This window comes from Notechis scutatus, chromosome 1 (assembly GCF_049901735.1).
Source record: "Notechis scutatus isolate UNSWTSFEM ecotype Mainland chromosome 1, rNotScu1.2, whole genome shotgun sequence".
Classification (NCBI taxonomy): Eukaryota; Metazoa; Chordata; class Lepidosauria; order Squamata; family Elapidae; genus Notechis; species Notechis scutatus.
In genome coordinates, this window is record NC_142009.1 from 235,920,692 (window position 1) to 235,938,479 (window position 17,788).

Here is a 17,788-nt window from a genome sequence, read left to right on the forward strand (position 1 = left end):
TGCAGCTGGACAAAAATAAAACGCCCCGAACAATGGGCAGAGTCCATGGAAAGAAAATCGCGCTTCGTTTTAGAGTACAATAAACAACAGCTATCCCTATCAGAAGCTAAAGGCTGATGCCTCCGGTATAAAACGATCGCTGAAGCCCGGCCTGGCAGCAGCTGCCAATTACAATAAAATGTTAATAAACCAGGGAAGATTGAGAATAAAGCAACTCGGCAAATACCACGGCAGCAATCCTATGGGTGCCCTATGGCCAACTTCACACTGAGATCGTATTCCTGAGCCACCTGCAGCGGGAGCAGATTCGAAAGCGCAGCTTTAACGCGAATCCTCCTTCGGAATTAGTGCAGCCGGAACAATGATCCGTGCGAGCAAACATTGGGCGACTCCATGCTTTAAAACGTTCTACTCCCCCCCCACGAAGCAAATGGAAGAGTCCTACACTTTCTCTTCCTCACATCTGGTCGATTAAGTAATGTTACCCGGAAGAGATTCCATTCCCTTCCGGGTCAACGAATCGTTTGGAGGCGTTTTTTGGCCTTCGAGGAGGCCTAGGTCCCTGTCGCTTCGGTTCCTTCCGGGATCTTCGTTTTTACCGACGACGGTAGTAACGGTAACGGGCGCCCCTGCGCACCCTCCGTCCGCTTTTCGACATTATCCCGCGGGATCACCTCCTGGCCGGTGAGTGGAAGTCAGCCGTCCGGGTAATGCTGCATTAGTGTGTGTCCCCACCTTTCCCCTGGATGCGACCCTCCAGCTTCCCCGGGAGGAGAAGCCGCCAGGAGGCCCGAAGTTAAAGATGCGGGCAGGTCCCTGCAAAGGCGCTTTGATCTGCAACCGGCGACGGGCCTGGAGCCTGCGACGTTGCGCTTTGCGGCTGCTGACCCCAGGAAGAGTTGGGGGTGGGGGTGGGTTGAATCTGCGAGGACATCCCTTTCCGTGTCGTTGTGTTGGTATTGCCTGCCACTCGTGTTCGTGAGCCCGGGGTGGTCTGGAACTTGGGCGACCGGCCCCCCCTCTCCCCACTTTCCCTCCGCGTTTTCCTCTTGGGCAATGTTTTCGTTTCGCGCTTAGTGACGTGGCCGCAACGCTTGTGCCCTGCGTGGTTTTCGCCTGGGCTTATCGGCCGCTCATGCCACGGAACCCGTTGAATTAAGACCGAGATGAAACTGATGGAGCGAATTGTTTGCTCCTTAGTCAGGTATATAAAGCGTGGGCGCTTATTAATTATCTTAGAAAATCTCCAAGGCCGCTTACAAAGGTAGGGTGGGAAGAGAAGAAGAAGCGGCAGCGATACAAGAGTCACAGCGGCGGTTAATAAAAATGCCTTGGAAAATACCAAATGTCTCAGTTTTGGGCCAGGAAAAAGATGTTTAGTGGGAAGGACGGTGTGACTGGGAAGGTCTTGAAGCGGATCTAAGCTTTTATTCCTGGAAATGTCTTTTAGCTTCGCTTGGCAAGGACAATTGCTTGAGGGTTGCTGAGGATGGTTGGAGAGCTTAGGCAAGGCCATACCATATGGGAAAGAGTGGTCCCTTGAATGGGTCATTCGGAGCTTTAATAATCAGCAACCAACATTGAAAATAGAGAATAGAGGAAATGTTTCTGTTCTGTACATGAAACTGGTTCAGTATCATCCCAGTATAATTCTGGACTGAGATTCTTTCAAGAAATATGAAGATTGATTTGTGTTTGTGTATGTCGGGACAAAACCAGAAATGACTTAAGGCTTTCAGGGTTAGCAGGAAGGGAGTATGTCAGAGGAAGAGGTTAAATATTATTTAATCCGCAAGGATGCGTCATTTTTAAAATAATATTGCATGGTCTAAATACAGAAACAAAATCCTAATGTATATAGTTATCTGAAAATATATCATGAGTACATTCTTACATGTTTGTGTACACATATAATCCCCATTATGTCCAATAGGACTTCCAAGTAAGTGAGAACACCAACAGATAAGCAACAAATATCCCCTGATTAATATGGGTTTAGATTAATTGATTTCGGCATGCTGTTTCTTAGAATAGAATTCTTTATTGGCCAAGTGTGGTTGGACACACAAGGAATTTGTCTTTGGTGCATATGCTCTCAGTGTCCATAAGAAAATGAAAATAAAAATACATTCATCAAGAATCATAAGCTACAACACTTAGTGATAGTCATAGATTACTAATAAGCAATCAAATGATACTAGGAAACAAAATAATATAAATTGTAAAGATATAAGCAACACGGTTGTAGTCATAAGTGGGAAGAGATAGGTAATAGGAAGGATGAGAAGAAGAATAGTAATAGTAATAGTCAAGCTTACTAAATACTTTGACAGTGTTGTGGGAATTAGTTGTTTAGCAGAGTGATGGCATTGGGGTGGGGTGGGGGAACTGTCCTTGTGTCTAATTGTTCTGATGTGCAGTGCCCTATAGTGTCGTTTTGAGGGTAGAAGTTGAAACAATTTCTGTCCAGGATATGAGGAGTCTGTTTAACTGTCTTGCACATACTGGATGAAGTATGCAAAAAATGCAAAAAATTTAACAAATTGAAGTTTTCATGTAAAATCCATCCAGCATTCTAGTGTATTTGTATTGTATTTGCATGCATATCTTTTCCAACAACATTTCATTAAACTCATTCCTGCATAACGTAAGAATTTAATATGGGCGTATGAGTGTATTCTTTTCAAATCAGCAGTTAGAAACTACCTATTGTTGGAAGTTAAAACCCACACCTCTCCTAGAAAAATGAAATATTTTAAGATATACTAAAAAGGCAGAATATTTCCCCTAAAAGAGAAGTAGAAACTCAGAGAGACAGAAACTCCCCCCACCCCACCTTTGTCAATGGGCCATTAAGGCCTGGGCCAGTCTATTTTACCTAACAAAGATCTACCTCAAGGGTCTTCAAACTTGGTAAGTTTAAGACTTGTGGACTTCAACTACCAGAATTCCTGAGCTAACATGCTTGGAGGAGGAATTCTGGGAGTTGGAAGTCCACAAGTGTTAAAGCGGTCAAGTCTGAAGACCTCCTCCAGGTAGAGCCTACCTCTGTCTCCTCCAGGTAGAGCTATAATAGGAATTGCCCAAAGCCCTTTATTACGTAATCATCCAGCAAAGCTCATCCAAGTCCGGGACTCAGGACAGCCTACAGAGTTGTCCCTGCATGGCCCCATGGAAGTCTGACAACCAATCAGAATACAAGCTCAAATTCAAATCCCAACAGAGGGCATAAAACCAAGGGACTCTCAGCATCTCTTCCCTTTTTTCTGCTCAGGAGCTCCAAGGCATGTGATCCTGTCCACCATTAAACCATCTTTCCAAACAGCCTGCATGTTTCCAGTGTCTTTTTCCCCACTTGGAACTGAACCCAGAAGGATATTTCTTCCAACACTGACTGACTGACTGACTGACTGACTGACTGACTGACTGACTGACTGACTGACTGACTGACTGACTGACTGACTGACTCTATCTATCTATCTATCTATCTATCTATCTATCTATCTATCTATCTATCTATCTATCTATCTATCATCTATCTGCCTTATTTTTGTTCAACAAAGTTGGTAAAGATATGCAGAACCTGCATTTACAAGGAAATCCTGAAATAATATTGTATATTAGAACTGAGGAGGAGGGTTTAGTTTTAAATTTTCATTCAATGTAGTTTTGAAAATTTGGCTATTATAACCTGGTGATGTAACTAGAACTGAAACAGAAAATCTTACTTTTGGGTTCATTTGCCTCTTTGCTATATTTTGAATTAAAATCCATAAAAGTGTTAACATAATCTTGATTATTTCTGTTTGTTAAGTACACTTATATAATCTTAGACAGTTATGCATATCCATAGGATACAGATAGGATTAGAAGAACTATGCCTGACGTGTATAATTGTAATGCTTTATGTGTGTACTCCGTTGCTTTTGAATGGATTTTTTTTTTTAATAGAAAAGAATGTTTTTGGGCCATGGGCCTCAAATGTCTGAAGGAACCCAAATCCTAGGTATACAAGTATTGTTGGCTGAAATATTTTCCTCAGCAACTATGCATTTTAATTTTTGTATTTATAGCTATAGTTGCTGTTAAATAAATTAGAAATAAGGAGAAATATTGCGTACAACATTTGCTGGATTTATATTCTGCCTTTTATTTAAGGTAGCAGGTATACTATTCATTCTTTGTATTTTTCTTCACAACTGTCCAAAAGGTACCAAATGAGCTTCTGAGGATGGACTAAAGCAGCGATTCCCAACCTTTGCGGCTTGGCAGCCCAGCTGGGGAGGAGGGGAACCAGTCTGCGCAAGTGGTTGGCCAGTGCGTGCATCTGCGAGTGCATGCCTGTCTGCTACATCTGCAAGTCAAGCTGCAAATGTGCACGGCAGCCCACTACTCATGCAACCTGGTTCTCAATAGGCCATGGCCTGGTAGTGGGCCACAGCCTGGGGTTTGGGGACCCCTAGACTAGAGTCTGGGTCTCCCTGGTTTCAGTTCACCACCCTAACCATTGCCCTACAGTGTCATTTGAATGATATGATCAAAGTTTCTTGTATAGTTTACATTGCATGGCCTTAACATTTTCTTCTTCACAGTCAAATATGTATGTTGGAATATAGTACTTTAGTCAGTTCCAAAAGAGAAGTTACTATGTCACTTCTAAAATAATGAGAGAAGTAGGCTGGTTCTCTATAGGTAGAAAGGAAAATACATTCAGAGGTAATCTTCCAATGCTTAAAAGATATTGTAGAAATATATTCTGATCAAATGTTTGTCTATATCAAAATTAACTCAGAGGGTCAAAGAAAAAGTATTTAGGTGTTTTAGTGTTTTCCATTTTACAAATAATTTCCTTTTGCTTTATGCTTATAGGAAGCCAGTTCCAAATGCCCCGCAATGGATGAAGACAGCCAGGATGAACTCATAAACAAGAATGCTGCAGTAGGCAAAGTTAAAAGAACAAATGTGCTGCTTTTTAGTGATGCAGGTAAATGAAATTAGTCAGTGTGCATTCCAACTTTCTGGTCTTTAATCAGCTAGTATTTATAATAAAATATCTCCTAGTGGTTTTGATAATTCCTTGGCTCCATAGTTGTAAACATTCAAACATAGACTCCTATTCAGTTTAATGCTTGGCTGGCATTAAGGAGCTAAATTCCTACAGGGAAAAACAAATCCTGAGAATTTTTTGTTTTGTTTCAACATTAGGATGAGGAGCCTGATGCTCTTGTTTTAGTTTTCAAAGCCCTTTGTTAAATGATCAATTCAGTTCCATGGCGAGAGCAAGCTCTCTCTTTTCTGGTATCCTGCTAGGTGAGAGAAAGTTGTAGTACTGCTCATACTTAACTGGGGTAGTAATGATCCCACTCCCCAAAATTTTTTATTCCTGGAAACAGAAATATAAGGTTCTCTGTAAGAAGAAATTAGTAGGTCAACTGACAAAATGGGGCAGACCGATTCACTCAATCTTAAAAATAATATCCTGTTCTGCTTCCTTGTTTCTATCTCAACAAGTCCAAGACTAGAATGCATAATCCAGTGGTGGCTAACCTTTGTGGGCTCCTGTGCCAAAAATGGTGCGTGCACTTGCACACACGCACTCACGTGCCAGCACCCAGAAGGCAATGCGCGCCCCCCCACACCCCCTACGCATGCCCACGCAATCCCCACCCCGTTGCCCCCTTACCTGCACTGCGCCTCCCAGCTGATTTTCGGCTGGTTTGAGGCCTTTTTCGGCCTCCCAGAGACTTCAGGAAGGCTTCTGCAGTCTTTTCAGGCCAAAAACTAGGCCCGTTTTGTCATTTCCGGTATCTCCAGAAAAACAGGAAGTGATGAAACGGGCCTAGTTGAAAAGCCTGCAGAAGCCTTCCTGAAGCCTCTGGGAGGCCAAAAAAGGCCTCAAGCCAGCCGAAAATCAGCTGTGAGGCATGGGCATGCGCAGTGAGGTAAGTTTGCCTGCAGCTCGCATGCCAGCACAAATGGCTCTGTATGCCACCTGTGGCACGCGTGCCATAGGTTCGCCATCACGGGCATAGTCTAATAACGTGAGACACGGGATGCTCACTATTGTGTGCAGTTCCAGACCATAGCCAGAAATTACAATATACATCCGATGATCTCTAGCACTCTCCTAACTTGGCATCCAATCTCCAAACCAGAAGAAATTATCTTACTTGTCCATCTTAAAAGTGGTAAAATTACTGGAAGGGACTTCATCTTCCCACAAGTGCTGAAATAAAACCCTAATTGGTGGGCTGCTGTTTTGTTCCCTTCTATTCATTAATATCAACACCTCTCTGCAGATCTCCAAAGAATGGACAGATTCTTTTATTTTTGTCTGTTCAGTCATGTCTAATTTTCAGAAACTGCCTGGATTGGCTGAAAGTGAGAGGCCCAGGGTCAATCCAGTTGGCTTTGTGCCAAAGGCATGTCTAGAACTCACAGCCTTTCCTTTTTTAGCCTCATGCCTTAACCATTACACCAAACTGGCTCTTGATTAATTATAATACTATACCAAAAGGACAACAAAACCAATCTAACACGCTGACAGGACACTAGCCACATGAGTACGGATGGATGCTGGTAGGCAGAGGCAGAATTTCCTCCCCCCCCCCCCCATTTTCCTCCCCAAAAACTAAGCCCGACCACATAGTTTCGTAGCAAAGCACAGGTATTGGGCTAGTTATTTAATATATGCATTTTTGATTTTGTTCAAGCCCTTACTAAAACCAAATTTCACCCCTCTGCCCTGACCAGTAAACCAATCTCCATTCAGCTATATGCCCAGGCTGCTGCAACCTTGTCTTTTTCCCAAGTAAGGCTGCAACGAAGCCTTTGCACCCTAGCATCCTACTGCCAATCTGAAATGCTAGAAATCAACCATGTGAAAGCTAAGGTCCTTGCATTCACCAAACTACTTGGAAGATCAGTAATGATCAAACTGAGGAGATCAAAGCTTTCAAATGTCTTGCCATTTATTTCCAGTCATTTTCCCAGGAAGCTTCCCTCTTCAAACCTTTCTTTGCGATCCCAATCAGCACCAATGCAGTCCTTTGATATTCAACCCACAAGGGTAACAATTATGTGCCCGCAGCAATTAAACTTTTTGAACCCAGAGTGCTAAGTGTTTTGTTATATGGCACACAATGTTGCATTTTCAAGGACATTGGTGGGGCCTTAGAAGCTGTACAATCTTAATTTCTGAGATCCTTACTCCAGATTCTCCATTTGGTTGCTAACACCCTTCTCCAGATATAATTCAGTCAAAGCCTTATTTGCTACTTTACATTCTAGTTAACAATGTCCTTCAGCCATTTTCTTTACTCTGTTTTTCAAAAGAAAGCAGCGATGGAAATAGCGGAGACTCTGATGACACAGGAAGTGAGGATGAAGGTGATACTGATGAAGATGGAGATGAAGAGAATGAAGAAAGTGAAGATGAAGATCTAGAAGGTGATTATAACAAGTCTTTCAGTAATATTAATTAACATTTTACATTCAGTGTGAGCTATTTTTAAAGCTACGTTAGGTGAGAGTTGCTGTTAATTTGCCTAATTTGCATCAAACCATTATAATAATTGAACTGTAGAGAAGCACATTGCTCTTATAACTGTTTTGATTGTTTGTTAGTCATTCATAGTATTGCAGGCTACCATCCAGGCATGGAATACACACGCATGCATGTGCACGTACACAGAGAGGGAGATGCTCTTTATCACATACAGTGTGAGTCTGATACTTTGGTCCTCATCTTTGTTATTGGCAATCAGGATTTGGAAGGAGATATAACCAGATATAACCTGATTCAATTATACTTGATTTGTGCATTTCTTGCTAATAAATCTGGATCACCCATGACAATGGAGATACCTAATAAATATGTATCCAGTATTACACAGATAGTTTTCAACTATTACATAAGCCGCCTTACTCTTTTTTGCTCTCTCATGTTCCAATAAAATAATTTTCCAGCCTTCCAGAACAGGTTTGGGATATGTATGTATGAGACTATGTATTGTATGTATTGGGGTATTTTTTGTTTATTTTCTTAAGATACTGAAGAAGAGGAGGCAGAGGATGACACGGAAATGACTTCTGAACAACCAGAATATTCTATTAAAACAAAGCCTCAGCTTAACGGAGGAATTCATTCTTCTTCTGATGAAGATGCCGAAAACTGCCCAATATGTCTCAATACATTCAGAGATCAGGCTGTTGGAACACCTGAGAATTGTGCCCATTATTTCTGCTTGGATTGTATAGTTGAATGGTCTAAAGTAAGAACTCATATAATTGATAAAGTTATGCTAAAATTGATGCTATTTTATGAGCTTTGTGACTGTTTTGTAATGTGTCTTTTTACAGGTTATATTTGGTTGCTAATAAATAATCATTAAAGATCTTCTAAAGTTCCCCCAGAAAGCTAATTTGTATATATGTGGATTCGGATTATTTTAATTATTATTCTTTTTCAATTCTTATGGTTAATTGCTGTCTGCTCTCAAAATAGTTTAGTGCGCTCTGGATGAAATTGAGAAGTATAAAGCCAGATGTTATAGCAATGAAACAAATCTTGACAATGTAGCGTATATAAAATTATTTCAGTTCAGACTTGTTAAGCTATGAAAATAGAAAGATGTCAGGTTTTTAAGGCAGATCCTCAGCTACAATCAGTAAGAACTTAATCAGTTCAACTTAACTAGTTGAACAACTATGAATGTTTAATTTATATAACAATGCTTTTGAAATTAGTAAACTGTCCTTTCCTCCCCCCCCCCCCCTTTTTTTTTCATTTTTTGCAGAATGCCAACTCTTGTCCTGTGGATCGTATCATTTTTAAATCTATTTGTGTTCGTGTGCGCTTTGATGGAGAAATTTTGAAGAAAGTAGGTATTTTGTTTACTTAAAAACAGCAAAAATCAGAGTATGTTTTGCATAAACAGTGCTTTCTATATCTGTGTTCTCATTTCTAATCAATTCATAGTTTACTGTGCTTTCTCTGGGTTTAATCTTTCAGAAATAACACAGTTGATAGTATTCACAGATTATAATGATACACAATTTTTTAAAATGCGTGATTTTCTAGTTTTATGAACTATTTTTCCCATTTGCATGAGCTACTTACATGAACATGTGCAATAGGTTTTTTGGGGGGAACAGTGGATATTATGCATGTTTGTTTTGCAGACACTTTCTCTCAGGGCCTTTGGAGAGAAAATTCTTCTAGTAAAGAATGTTGTGGCTTTACTGCAATAGATGTATTATTAAAACATTAATCAGATGGTAAAGGAGATAATGAATGCTAAATCACACTCCATAACATGTAATCGTGAAAGAGATTTGCACTTTCTATTAATTTACCAGTTAAATAGCTATATACTGCTGTATTATTGCAGTGATAGCAAGTTAGTGTGGTTTCCAACTAGCCACAAACCTGTGCCTTCTTGAGCACAATTCATGTTAAGTAAATGGGCTTTGTTTCAGAATAAAGTTTAATGGGTATTTTCTGAGATTGAAAACATTCCTTTGAAATATATATATAAAGTTCTTACGGTACTGTTTTTGAGGTTCTTTTGAAATATATATGCAATAAGTATCTTACTGCTCCTTGTTTAATTTACTTTCATTGATCCATTCACAACATAGAAACAAGTAAGAATATGTAGAAAAAACACAATGTAACATTTGAAACACTGATATTTAAATTGAAAATGCTTTAGGTTTCTTTTTTTTTTTAATGTTACCCTTTGGACACTCTTGAAGAAAAAAATAATCCATATAAAATGGAATGAAATTATCTTTATAATGTGGTGACACCTCTCCTTAAATCTGACATCACGATGAAAGAACCCACGAAAAAGCTAATGTTTAGACAGAATTGGGCAAAGATGAGTTGTGGCTACAGGAACTGTACTTGTTTTACTGTGAACAATGTAGAATTTCTTAAAATGTTTTCTTTAGATACCTGTTGAGAATACGAAATCTCAGGAAGATGGTCTTGAGGAAGATCCCACCTTTTGTGAAGTGTGTGGTCGAAGCGACAGAGAAGATCGCTTGCTGCTTTGTGACGGATGTGATGCAGGGTAAAGAGTCCTCCCTTGATTGTAACATTTGTCACATGTTTCTTGAGAATAGGATTCCACTTGAGGGTGTTAGTTTGCTTTTAATATAGACAATATCACATTTTTGCTGACATACCTGACTAGGTGTCTCCTTTAGATTTTTCCAGTCACTCATAATTGGTATGTTTGAAGAGAGACAAGGATACTTTGCTGTATCACATGGTAACCAGAAACCTTCAGCAGAAATGTAATTGCTTTTGGGTGAATCTGGTTATAAGGCATCACACTTGCACTGTGACTTCTGATCATAGGGCACTTTGTACTTGCCTACAATTACAGTTTTTCTATTCGATCTTTTGACAAAGATGGGTTGCTCATAGATGGGCAGGGTGCGGCCACCGTGAGCTTTCTTGTTTTACTCTGCAGTTACAGGTTGTGAATATCTAAAGAGGTACCCTCACACAGAGAATTTCAAATAAAATATACACTGCTCAAAAAAATAAAGGGAACACTTAACACAATGTAACTCCAAGTCAGTCACACTTTTATGAAATCAAACTGTCCACTTAGATAGCAACACTGATTGACAATCAATTTCACATGCTGTTGTGCAAATGGAATAGACAACAGGTGGAAAGCATAGGCAGTTAGCAAGACATCCCCAATAAAGGAGTGGTTCTGCAGGTGGTGACCACAGACCACTTCTCAGTTCCTATGCTTTCTGGCTGATGGTTTGGTCACTTTTGAATGCTGGCGGTGCTTTCACTCTAGTGGTAGCATGAGATGGAGTCTACAACCCACACAAGTGGCTCAGGTAGTGCAGCTCATCCAGGATGGCACATCAATGCGAGCTGTGGCAAGAAAGTTTGCAGTGTCTGTCAGTGTAGTGTCCAGAGCATGGGGGCGCTACCAGGAGACAGGCCAGTACATCAGGAGACGTGGAGGAGGCCGTAGGAGGGCAACAACCCAGCATCAGGACCGCTACCTCAGCCTTTGTGCAAGGAGGGACAGGAGGAGCACTGCCAGAGCCCTGCAAAATGACCTCCAGCGGGCCACAAATGTGCATGTGGCTGCTCAAACGGTCAGAAACAGACTCCATGAGGGTGGTATGAGGGCCCGACGTCCATAGGTGGGGGTTGTGCTTACAGCCCAACACCGTGCAGGACGTTTGGCATTTGCCAGAGAACACCAAGATTAGCAAATTCGCCACTGGCGCCCTGTGCTCTTCACAGATGAAAGCAGGTTCACACTGAGCACATGTGACAGACATGACAGGATCTGGAGACACCGTGGAGAACGTTCTGCTCCCTGCAACATCCTCCAGCATGACTGGTTTGGCAGTGGGTCAGTAATGGTGTGGGGTGTCATTTATTTAGGGGGCCGCACAGCCCTCCGTGTGCTCGCCAGAGGTAGCCTGACTGCAATTAGGTACCGAGATGAGATCCTCAGATCCCTTGTGAGACCATATGCTGGTGCGGTTGGCCCTGGGTTCCTCCTAATACAAGACAATGCTAGACCTCATGTGGCTGGAGTGTGTCAGCAGTTCCTGCAAGATGAAGGCATTGATGCTATGGACTGGCCCGCCCGTTCCCCAGACCTGAATCCAATTGAGCACATCTGGGACATCATGTCTCGCTCCATCCACCAACACCACGTTGCACCACAGACTGTCCAGGAGTTGGGGGATGCTTTAGTCCAGGTGTGGGAGGAGATCCCTCAGGAGACCATCCGCCACCTCATCAGGAGCATGCCCAGGCGTTGTAGGGAGGTCATACAGGCACGTGGAGGCCACACACACTACTGAGCCTCATTTTGACTTGTTTTAAGGACATTACATCAAAGTTAGATCAGCCTGTAGTGTTTTTTTCCACTTTAATTTTGAGTGTAACTCCAAATCCATACCTCCATGAGTTGCTAAATTTGATTTCCATTGATAATTTTTGTGTGATTTTGTTGTCAGCACATTCAACTATGTAATGAACAAAATATTTAATAAGAATATTTCATTCATTCAGATCTAGGATGTCTTATTTTTGTGTTCCCTTTATTTTTTTGAGCAGTGTATATTTATCTCTCCCCTTAGCACCGCTCCTAGTTAACATGCCTTATAAATGTGTTATGTTTTAAATAAATGATAATTCTAATTGGAACATACAACTTTTTTGGTATTTTGTTGGCTCTTGAAATATTTGTTAATTTCATACCAAACGAATGTCTCGGTGAGGTTAGAATAGGAAATTGTGCATGTATGAAGGATTAGTCTGCATAATAGGCAAAAGGGCCTGGTGTTCTCTTCTACCATTACAGTTTTGTAAGAATCCCTTGTATACTTTTTCTTTAGTTACCATATGGAATGCCTTAATCCACCTTTAAGCGAGGTACCTGTAGATGAATGGTTCTGTCCACCATGTGCACCTGCAAATGCTATGTCTGCTGACACTGGCAAGTATTTTCTTCATAATATATTTTTCATTTGAATGACAGAAATTAGGACTTTTTTACCGTTATAAAACATACCGGAATTTAATTTTAACATTACTGTAATCTTATAGAAACATACTTGTATGAAAGATCTTGTGAAAAGATTTATTCTACGTAGTGCTATTATATGGCAGCAAAATTCAGTAACCAGATGTTGTTGCTCAGATATAGACAAAGTGTTCAGAATGGTTGAATGCCTTGGATACATAAATTGTTAATCTAAATATCTATATACCAACTCATTTATTTGTGAACTATGTAGCGCTTGGTCTCTAGAAAGGGGCTCAAGTGATGGTTGAAATATAGCTGAAAACTGACACAGATCTTCTTTTTAAGAAACAGATCAGGTGAGCGAAGAGGAGGTTGCTTCACTCATCGCTGATGTAATCCCTACCACCAGTCGACTGCGTCCCAGTGCCCGGACACGAGCTATTGCTAGAACACGCCAAAGTGAGCGCGTGCGGGCAACGGTGAACCGAAATAGGATAACAACTGCGCAGAGAATTCAGGTAGGGTTTAATCGGGGGGAATGATACAGACTTCAGACAGCTATCCTGTAAATGACCAAGTGTATGCAGTGTAAGCACTGTTTGCCCATAGGAAAGGAATGGGATGTGTACTTGCAATCATTTCTGGCATGTAAATCAAAAGTGTGAAAATTTCTGGTAATAGTTCATTGGTCCCCGTGATTTAAGTACAAGTTTAACAACAACAACAACAAAAAAACAATATTGGTATTCAGTATTCATCTGGTTCTGTAGATTTGTATAGAAAATATAGAAAATCCAGTGGTGGTATTCAGACGGTTCGCACTGAATCGGGCGAACCGGTAGTAGGGATTTGGCGTGGGTCGCTGAACCAGTAGTAAGTTCTGGCTGGCCACGCCCCTGACCCGGTTGCCCGATCGCCACTGACTAGCTTGCCCCGCCTGCCCGATACTCGCTCACCCCGCCCGCCTGACGCTCACCCCTTAAGGTATTTCTTTTTTTTCCCCTCCCAGCAATCAGCTATTCATACGATCAGCTGTGCTGGGATTCCCCTTGCTGAGGACCAGGAAGGCAAAAAAATGGAGGGAGGGCCCCCCTCCATTTTTTGCCTTCCTGAGCCCCAGAGGAGCCTTCTGGGAGCAAAAACACCCCACCAGAGGCTCCTCTGAGGCCCAGAAGGCCCAAAAAACAGGGGGGGAGTGTGGCTGCAAAAAAAACCCCACGTCCACCCAGTCACAAGGCCACGCCCACCAAGCCACACCCACAGAACCGGTAGTAAAGATTTTTGAATCCCACCACTGAGAAAATCATTTCACTTATTTATTTATTTGGTACTTTTCTGTCCTTGTATTCTAAAGTATTTTTAGAATGGGATCGATTTTACAAGAATCTGGAGAGCTCCTAGGCTGGCTATAACTTTGCAGGACTAAGGTAATATATACAGGTAGTCCCTGAATTATGACCACAATTGAGCCCAAAATTTATATTGCTCAGCGAAACTTTTGTTAAAGTGAGTTTGTCCCATTTTAGGACTTTTCTTACCACATTTGTCAAGTGAATCACTGCAGTTGTTAAATTAGTAACACTGTTGGTAAGTGAATCCGGTTTCCCCACTGACTTTGCTTGTGAGAAGGTCACAAAAGGTGATCACATGATCCGGGGACACGACGATTGTCATAAATGTGAATCAGTTGTCAAGCATCCGAATATAAATCATGTGACCATGGGGATGCTACAATGGCCATAAGTGTGAAAAATGGTCATAAGTCACTTTTTTCAGTGCCGTTGCAACTTTGAATGGTCACTAAGTGAACTGTTGTAAGTTGAAGACTCCCTGTACTTTGTGTCCCTGCAGACATTCAATATATAAATATATTCCTAAATATATGATTTCATTTAAATGTGTGTAGGTGTGTACACTCAACAGACAGGTGTAATTGAGCCTGTTGTGCGAGTCACCACATAATTGTGCCTGACTTTACAGCCTTTTTTTGCAATGGTTGTTAAATAAATCACTGCAATCATTAAGTGAATTTGTTGTCTGAAGTATTTTTTCTGGAAGCCAGGAGTAAACTCCAGCTACCAGTAAAAAACAAACAAACCATAAATTGTCTCATGACTGCAGAATAATACAAACAGCTGTAAATGTGGGGCCAGTTGTTGAGCACCCAAAATGTGATCACATTATAACTTTTAATGCTATATGAATAGTCTGTGAGAACTACCTCTGTGTGTGTGTGTGTGTGTAATGAAATGCCTGCAGTACTACATAAACATCCAGAGCTGCTCCACTTCTAAAATTAATCATGCAGTCAAACTCATAATATTTAAAAAGTCGACATTGGCCAAAGTACATCAGTGGTCTAAAGGTAACTTCTGGTTAAATTGTAGAAAGAAAGAACTGTTTGCCTTGGGCTTATATCTTCTTCCTGCAGATCAATGCAGAAGGTCAAGAAATGCTTACAATAGATAGTTTTCACACAAGCATTGTGTGAGCAGGACATTATGTTCACTTGTTTCCTAATGGAATGATGGATACATTGACCTGATTCACCATTTATTTGCTTTACCAATAATTTATGGTAGAGACAAATTTACGGCTTCCTGGGCTGAAGGACTTTGAGTGAGAGGGAAACACCTGCTGGTAACAAAGATATTTGGGAGAAAAGTTGGAAGGGAAAGATTTTCTCTTAACATTTCTTCAAGTGAGATTTATGAGTTTAGCATTAGTTAGCTTCAGCCAGTAATCATAAGCATTTGTCTTGATTTTAGCATGTACCAAGCTACCTTATGTCTTCCTTTCTTGATGAAACAATTGAGGCAGTTGCAGCCGGTCTGAGTACAGCTGTGTACCAGAGACCATTAACTCCTCGGACCACAACCAGGAAAAAACGTAAAGGAGGTAATTCAGCCACAATGATGGCACTTAGTCGCATTTTCTAGAGAAGCTCGTCATGCATTTCCCTCCTCCCCCACCTTCCCCAGAAGTACAATTGGAGGAACGTGCCTGACTTGTCCACCCATTGTGCCAGTACAGTTCAATTGAACTCTCTTTGCCCTTAAACTCAAATGCCCCCCCGGTAGACTTCATTATTTTTGTAATGTTTTCATTCCAAAATGTGTTTCCCCAGTATAAGTTAAATAACTTCCATTTAATAATGCAGAGATTGAACAAACAGAAGACAAAAAGGAAAATTGTATGTAACATTCTTTTGGGGGGGGAAATAGCAAATGGTTTAGGATGGCAGAATAGGTAGAAAAATTTTCTTCCGAAATTTTACAGCTGAAAAAATGCATGTGAGCAGCAGATTTTCGATGTGGGACCATATAGCTTTCAGTAAGGAAGAAAGCAGTTCCTGTATACAGAAGGTTATTTATAATACAGAAGCCTGATGATGGCAGATGAGATTCTGCCGAAACATCACTACAACTTTAAAAGCACAACTATAATGACGTGGGAAAATACCCAAACAAAGCTGAATACTATATGTATGTATGTATGTATGTATGTATGTTATTCAGCTTTGCTACAACTTTAAAAGCACAACTATAATGACGTGGGAAAATACCCGAACAAAGCTGAATAACATACATGTAAGTACCCGTGAAAACTTAAGAAAACATATATATATGTACATGTTATGTTATATATATATGTTCCATCTGTACATATATATATATATATACAGAAGCCTGATGATGGCACATGAGATTCTGCCAAAACGTTGCTACAACTTTAAAAGCAAAACTACAATGACGTGGGAAAATACCCGAACAAAGCTGAATACCATACATACATACATACATACATACGAATCTATGTGTCTTCTGAGGTTCTCGCGGGTATTTGTATGTGGATCTTTGGTTATTCGGGTTTTCTCCCATGTAAAATTGGAAGTATCTAGGCGACGTTTCGATGAAGTCTCATTCATCTTCTTCAGGCTTGTGTCTTCGGCTTTGTGCTTCTCAGAGTAATGTGAGCTTGCAGCTGCTTCTTCCTTTTAACTGCTAGTGGGGGTGTGACTTGATTGGGTGGGGGCTTGGCTGTGTTCTGATTGGCTGGGGGTGTGTTCTGTTCAGGTAGGGGCTTGGTTGTGCTCAGGTTAGTCTTAGTTGCTGGGGGATTTGAGCTGGCGAGCTGTGATCCTGCTGTTTGGCTTCGCGTTCGTGGTCGTGCCGCATCTTCATGGTGGGCGTCAGTTCGCTTCATGTATGGGTCGGACGGGTTTGAAGCAGGCAGTGATGCAGCTGTGGTACGGCTTCTGGTCCGTGGTCGTGTCTCATCTTCTGTGTGGGTGTGAGTCTGCTTTCTACATGGAAGTGTGGTGGTAGCATCTTGTGTGGCCCTCGTGGGTTTGGGTCTGGTGTCATTCTTCATGTTAGGTACTCGTTTGTTCATGAGGGCGGGTTTCCAAATGGCTGGTAGGCGGGAGGTATCATCTCGTTTATTCATGCTGTGTGGGCGTTTTTCTATCTCTATGGCTTTTCTGATTATTCTGTTGTTGAAGTGTTCAGTTTTGGCGATAGTTCTGGTATTTTTAAAGTCAATCTCATGTCCTGTGGCTTTGAGGTGCTGGACCAGGGAAGAGGTCGGTTCTTCTTTTTTGATTGAGTTCTTGTGTTCTTCAATGCGTGCACTTATTCTTCTGTTGGTTTGTCCGATGTATGTGTTGGGGCAGGCGGTGCAATGGGATTTCGTATACTCCTTGGTTTTCTAACTCGATTCTGTCTTTAGGGTTTCTTAGGATGGTGGATATTTTTCTGTTTGTGCAGAATGCTGTCTTAATGTTGTGTTTTTGGAGGATCTTGCTGATTTTGTCTGTAGTGCCTTTTATATATGGGAGGAGGGCTTTGCCGTTCTCTTGTCCTCTGTCTTGGATTTTGGTTGGGGTTTCTTTTTGGATTAGGTGGGTAATCTTCTTTCTTTGGAATCCATTGGCTGTTAGTACGTTAGTGAGAATGTGTAGTTCGGTTTTTAGGTGTTGTTCGTCGGCTAAGCATTTTGTTCTGGAGATGAGTGTCTCGGCTACAGAATTGATCTGTGCTGGGTGGTGGTGTGAGAGTGCGTGTAGATAGCGGTTTGTGTGTGTTTTCTTCTGGTAGATGGTGTGTCCTAGGGAGCCATTGGATTTTTTGTATACTAAGACGGGAAGGGAAGTTAGCTTCTGTTTCCATGGTGAATTGTATTTTGGGGTGTAGGCTGTTGAGGTGTGTGAGGAAGTTGTTCAGTTTTTCTTTCCCATGTGGCCAGATTATGAAGGT

At 41.3% G+C, this 17,788-nt stretch overlaps 1 protein-coding gene across 2 annotated transcripts in view; it reads left to right on the forward strand.

Annotated features, from left to right (window-relative positions):
- Window positions 1–499: 499 nt before the first annotated feature.
- The window catches only part of PHRF1 (PHD and ring finger domains 1), a 43,203-nt gene continuing 25,914 nt past the window's right edge, over window positions 500–17,788 (forward strand). The window contains exons 1-9 of one of the 2 annotated variants that reach the window (XM_087950771.1): window positions 500–684; window positions 4,870–4,984; window positions 7,336–7,449; window positions 8,050–8,273; window positions 8,799–8,882; window positions 9,958–10,079; window positions 12,400–12,500; window positions 12,876–13,048; window positions 15,299–15,428. In XM_087950771.1, coding sequence (XP_087806897.1) covers window positions 4,894–4,984; window positions 7,336–7,449; window positions 8,050–8,273; window positions 8,799–8,882; window positions 9,958–10,079; window positions 12,400–12,500; window positions 12,876–13,048; window positions 15,299–15,428 — 1,039 coding nt within the window. In that variant the 5' untranslated portion in view covers window positions 500–684; window positions 4,870–4,893. The remainder of the gene's footprint in view (window positions 685–4,869; window positions 4,985–7,335; window positions 7,450–8,049; window positions 8,274–8,798; window positions 8,883–9,957; window positions 10,080–12,399; window positions 12,501–12,875; window positions 13,049–15,298; window positions 15,429–17,788) is intronic. The other variant, XM_087950772.1, reaches the window with a different exon arrangement.